The sequence below is a fragment of the Syzygium oleosum genome, unplaced genomic scaffold, assembly GCF_021117445.2.
Source record: "Syzygium oleosum isolate NSW1041296 unplaced genomic scaffold, Sole_v2.1 Sole_v2.24, whole genome shotgun sequence".
NCBI lineage: Eukaryota > Viridiplantae > Streptophyta > Magnoliopsida > Myrtales > Myrtaceae > Syzygium > Syzygium oleosum.
The window spans coordinates 3700479-3706478 of NW_026607508.1; the positions used below are offsets into that span (position 1 = coordinate 3700479).

Here is a 6000-nt window from a genome sequence, read left to right on the forward strand (position 1 = left end):
ACGTCTAGTCATTTTTATAAGCGGTATAACTAATTATTTTTAAGAAAATATATTAGAAAAGAAAAAAGTAGATGGTACATTTCCTCGCAGGATCGAAGCACCCGCTCCACTGTTACTTTTAGCAATAAGAAAAATGTATTAACACTTAGACAATGCTTAACTTATTACGTATTATTTAGAATGGATATTCCTTTGTGGAACATCAAACATCACCTTTTTCCTCAAAATTTTAAGTCAAAATCAAACCATTAAGTGGTTATTTGTTAAAATATCAGGCTCCGTTAATTTCGCGAAAAATGAATGATTTGAAATATATTTTTCTATAAATAATTTTTGTATCGCTTGAAATAATGAGTCGATAAAAATGCTTTCACTATCAATTACAATTTATGTCTTAATATTTTCGTGAACGATGAAAATATTTTACGTCTAGTCATTTTTATAAGCGGTATAACTAATTATTTTTAAGAAAATATATTAAAAAAGAAAAAGTAGATGGTACATTTCCTCGCGGGATCAGAAGCACCCGCTCCACTGTTTTCGGGCCGGGCTTTCCGGGGCCCGTTCACAGTCTAACAAAGTCTAGCGAAATACATAACCCCAGCTATAGCAGGACCACCCCCGCAGTTCTGGTCAAAATGTCTTCGGAAACCCATTCGCACCGCCACGAACAGGACCACCGCCACCACGACGGCGACGGCCACCACCACCACGACGGCGACGATCACCACCACCACCACCACGAGTAATAGACTCCATCTCCATGGACTTTTTCTGTCTCGTTCCTCTATTGGCCTTCGCCATTTCTATCCAGTCTTCTCGCGTGCTTCCTTAATCCTTTGCTGAACGAAAACGCTCGGCCCCTCCTCCTCCTCCATCTGCAGTGCATCCGCAGGAGCAGCTTCGTGGGTGGGACCGGACGGGAGGGTGTACCACAGCCACGACGGCCTCGCGCCTCACTCCCACGAGCCCATTTACTCGCCCGGCTTCTTCCCCAAGCGAGCCCCGCCTATCCTCTCCAGGGATTTCAACGAGCGGGCCTTCACTGTCGGCATTGGAGGACCTGTTGGTACTGGGTACGTTGCTGAGTTGGTCGTCTTTTGTTTTTAACACTGCTCGATCCCGACTGTGTATTGTTCTTTCTTGTTTCTTGAACGTGATTCGTGTGGTTTTCCTTGTCTGAATGCATTAGAAACGAGCTCTCGCATCTGCACTCTGGATGGATTCATACTCGGTTGTGAGTGCTAATTTGCTGAACTTTCTTTCTTGGGTAGGAAAACGGCTTTGATGCTGGCTTTGTGTCAATTCTTGAGAGATAAATACAGTCTTGCTGCGGTAAGTATCCTTTCATCAAGAACGGTTCGAAAACTTGGAGTTCATTTCTTGCTCTGTTGTGCTTGAAGTTTGCCCCTTAAGAAGTGAATTCTTGGTACGGCAATTATGAGCCAAGAGAGCTCATTTTCACACACGAATAACCGAACGACGGCATCTCTTGCTTGACTTCTCATTATCAAATGTCTTTCTTGGTTTAATAATCTATTGGACAGCAATAGGTCAATTTCATTAGTTTATATTGTGTTTCTTCTGCTTAATCATAACATGCACGACTGCCCAACAACCTACTACATGCCCCAAATTATAACGGACCTCTCTCTGTCTCAAAAAATTATAATGCACTAAAGTAATGAAAACATCAAGATTTGTTGGTCGAAGAAACAATGAAATTTCAATGTACATCCGATCAACTAATGCTCCAGCTATGGCAGAGCACCTGTGATATTCATGAGTCGTCCTACTAATCTCTTTAGAGCACTTGATATTCCTTCGTACTGCATGCTATCACAACAAAAACTTTCACAATTTTCTTTCCCGAGCTCCCTTGATGCATTATGAGGTTTCTGGCTTTCCATATGCAATAACCATAAGCACTATGCGCTACCCCTATGGACATCTTTCCCATTAAGACTCTTTTAGTCCCCCCAAAATTCAGCTATCCTGTCATATGCATTGTTGCCGACAAACTTTGCCCTTTGCTTAACATGAGAGTTGGACAACAATTCTCCCGTTTCACAGTGCTCATTGAATAAGTCATACACACAGCCTTTGCACTTACAGTGCTTTCCAATTCAATATATTCACAACAGTTGGTCTGATTCTGAGCTCCGCAAGAGTAGAACTTCAGACATTAGTCTCTGCCTCAACTGCCTGTAAGCTTTCTCTACACAGGACCACTGGATCACCAACTCAGCAAAGAAAAGCAAATCCAACTTTCTTGCATCTTGGTTGTAATGGAAGAGTGCCTTATACTATTGCCTTGTCATTAACTTGGTGAGAACCTCTTCTTAATTCATCCCAAAGAGAACTCTGAGTGCATAAATATAAATTTAGAGAGTAGAGAATGGGATCCTGTTAAACCTTTCTGATCAGTGAGTTACAAAATGAGCTTTATACAATAACACCTGGCAAACAAGATTTTGTGGATTTCAAGCAAAGCTTCTCGTGAAGTTGTTGATCTAAGTAAACTAGTGACATAAGGAACTTTAGGAATCAACAAATTTGGTGTTGCTTTACGCAAGTTCACATTTTTCCAGCAATGATCAACTAGTGACATAAGGAACTTTAGGAATCAACAAATTTGGTGTTGCTTTACGCAAGTTCACATTTTTCCAGCTAGCCATTGCTGGCATAACATCCTCAGTGGATATTTCCGGTGTATCATATAGAGCTGTATTCTCTATGAAACAGATGTTTTATCCATTATCATGGACTATTCTGCGTAACTGGGAGCCATTAGAATAAGTTTGTGCTGCGGGCTGTTCATGCTGTACTACATTGTTGTGATCTGCAACTTTACCCTGATCAATTTTGTCAACTAACCCTGGAAGGTTTCTTATAGAAAAATGATAACCTCTGTCAAAGTTGTTTCTCCAATGACAATTCGTTGAGCTTCAAGCAATGTCAGATTGTTAATTGAAGTCAAGGAGCAAGAAGAGACTGAGCTTGACTCCTTTTCCTGTTTAGTAATTGCTCATAATTTCAGCCAGCTGCTTTTAGGTCAAGATATTTAGCAATTATCTCCTCTTCTCAGCTACTAGATGAATATCTCTGTCTCAATATGATAGCAGATCTAAGATCAATATGATAGAAACAACTCTTTTTAGTATGTATCCATGCAGTGTAGTCCTTGACCCTGATATTACAAGGTCGAGTGCTGTTGCTATAATTGATTAGGAAGTCCTAAATCTTTTGTATGGAGAGAGGGGGCACGGCTCATGGCAACAGAGGCTTGGTGGCGTGGGTGGCAAAATTGTGGGTCCCAGAAGGAAGTGGGCCTGTGAAAGCAGGGCATGGTGACTAAGGCGGAGGCATTGCATGTCTTTGATTGAAGAAGATGAGGACTTCTGATGAAGCTCTGTTTCTTGCAAGCTCTATTCATGAACTATGAGAAAGAGATAGAGAAGAGAGAGTGAGGGCATTAAGGAGAGTCAAGAGAGTGCTGGCATAAATCGAAAAGGGAGAAAAGAAGAGAAAAGAAAATCGAAAAAGGAAAGAAAAAGAGAAACTATGTCGCTTTATTTAATCATCGGCCACGTCACCAAATTACCTTGACACATCGGACTGACAAACATGACTGGACTGTCATGTAAGTAAATCCCGGTGATAATTTGGCTAGAGGACGCATTTCTTTGTGAGTAGTACTATATTTGTTCCGTCAAAATGTTTAAAACTTGATTGCATTCCATACAAAAGGTTTAGGATAACGGAACAATTTTCCCATTGCGTTGTTATGCGCGAACTTATAAACTGCATAAATATGGGGAGTCTATTGTCTCTGCTTGTCTACTTTATCAAGATTGCACTAAAAGAATGACAAAAAGCAGTTTCTTTGTTTCAGGTGACAAATGATATCTTCACGAAAGAGGATGGTGAGTTCTTGGTAAAGCATGGGGCACTTCCTGAGGAAAGGATACGGGCAGTGGAAACAGGAGGATGCCCACATGCGGCAATTCGTGAAGACATCAGTATTAATTTGGGCCCTCTTGAGGAACTTTCGAACTTGTACAAAGCAGACATATTGCTATGTGAATCTGGGGGAGGTAACTGAGCCTCATCGCCTTCACTTCAAGCAAAAACAGAAACAAGATAACCTTTTTTCTCTCACAAAGTAAAGTTGGCTATGCCTACATTGATTCTTTTGTGCCATCTTGCCTTGGTAGTGATAATGTGTGGCTGTCTTGCAACGGTATACTATTTAATTTATTGCACCCATCTGGTTACTGGACCAAGCTCCAAGTGCTGGATAAATGACATGACATGTTAGAGGATGTGGAAAAGCAGGCTAATGATAAATATTAGTAGCCAAAGTTTGTGTACAGTCGGGTTTGGAAGATTGCAAAGGCATGTGCATACGATGAACCTGCAGTGCGTCCAAGGATGGTGCCTTAGACCTGGCCCTAAAAAAGGAAACGAATGGTGCCTATACCATGGTTGATTGCATTCTAAATTCAACCGATGAAGGCATAAAGATGGTTTTATACTGTTTATGCAGATAATTTAGCTGCGAACTTCAGCAGAGAACTGGCAGACTTCATCATATACATCATCGATGTTTCTGGAGGTGATAAAATCCCTCGCAAAGGAGGCCCAGGTATCACCCAAGCTGATCTCCTGGTACATTTTCTTCTCCTTTTTTCGGTGAACCATTTTTATTTCTGTGCAAGTAGCAACGGGATCTTGCTTTCCCTCAGGTGATTTGTGTAATGGAAATGATTTTATTGCCATGTGTCTCTACTTCAATATTCCAGGTGATAAACAAAACAGACCTTGCACCAGCTGTTGGAGCTGACTTGGGTGTGATGGAGCGAGATGCACTTCGGATGCGAGATGGAGGACCCTTTGTCTTTGCACAGGTGAGGGAAGTGTGGACTTCTCAACCCACACGAACTTACTGTATGAGTCTAAGTACTAAATAAATAAAAAAATGTTGATAGGTGGTGCTACAAGGGGACATTATGCTTGACAGGATATTATATAATCGTAGTACTTCTCCACTGTCATTTTTTGCATTAGTTTCCTAACTCTATCTCTGTCTGACTTTTTCTCCCCCCTTGTCTCTCATGCACGCAAATTGTTTTAGACCACTCAGAACAGAGAGCTTTGGGAAAGTTTTTATGATAAGTGGTTTTTCATCATCTAGACAAATCCTTGTTCCTGGAGTAACTTCTATTCGGAATTTGTATATACATCAGTGCATGCAAATTACTGAATTTGGACTTCGTGAAAGAAATGATGGATCTGTGAACTATATGTGCAGGTGAAGCATGGCCGTGGAGTCGAGGAAATCGTCAATCACATCTTGCAGGCATGGGAGGTCGCGACGGGGAAAAAGCGATACTGATCCTGCCATCTAGCAGTCCCAACTGGTTTTTCTTTCCTGTTTTGCGTGCTCTCTAATGGGTTGAATGTTTGTGCCTTTCACCGTTCGCTGAAAGATACCAAACGAGTTTGAAACTTAATAAGTTGGTTTCGACAATGCAAACAATAGACTCATATTCAGTTAAAGAATGGATGCGGGCGCGATTTATTTATGACGATTATGTAGTCACATGAAGTGTGTAAGATGGAGTTATCCGTGCTAGCGTGGATTGATTTGCTTTGAATTTGCTATTTAACCTGCACAACACACGTAGAGATGAAAAATATAGTCTTTGATATCATTTATATATATTTGTGATAAATAAAATTGTAATGAAAATCCCTAAGAATAATCTCTCTTCCCTTATAAACGTTGCTTTTATAAGAGATGCAAACTGAGAAAGTTATTCAAATTAGCAACGTGTATCCACTGTCCCACGACTGCTAACTTGTGAAAGTTGGAATTTGCTTAACTCTATAAAACCAACCGTTCTTTCTTAAAACTCACCTCCGATGAAAAGTAAAAATAAGAAAAATGTCAAATGACCATTAAGAAAGTGATACTTAGTTCTGTTTGGGCAGACT

At 40.6% G+C, this 6000-nt stretch overlaps 1 protein-coding gene across 2 annotated transcripts; it reads left to right on the forward strand.

Moving 5' to 3' along the window:
* The first annotated feature begins 585 nt into the window (after positions 1–585).
* LOC115693304 (urease accessory protein G) lies at positions 586–5591 on the forward strand. 2 transcript variants are annotated; one of them, XR_008814299.1, is made up of 7 exons: positions 586–745; positions 885–1076; positions 1275–1335; positions 3896–4097; positions 4550–4648; positions 4806–4910; positions 5315–5591. XR_008814299.1 is itself a non-coding variant. In XM_030620270.2 (7 exons), the coding sequence occupies exons 1-7, from the start codon at positions 639–641 to the stop codon at positions 5396–5398; spliced, it is 873 nt and encodes a 290-aa protein (XP_030476130.2). In that variant the 5' UTR covers positions 586–638; the 3' UTR covers positions 5399–5591. The 2 variants fall into 2 exon arrangements, 1 of the variants encoding a protein (XP_030476130.2); XM_030620270.2 differs by having other exon boundaries at positions 4550–4671.
* The last annotated feature ends 409 nt before the right edge of the window (positions 5592–6000 follow it).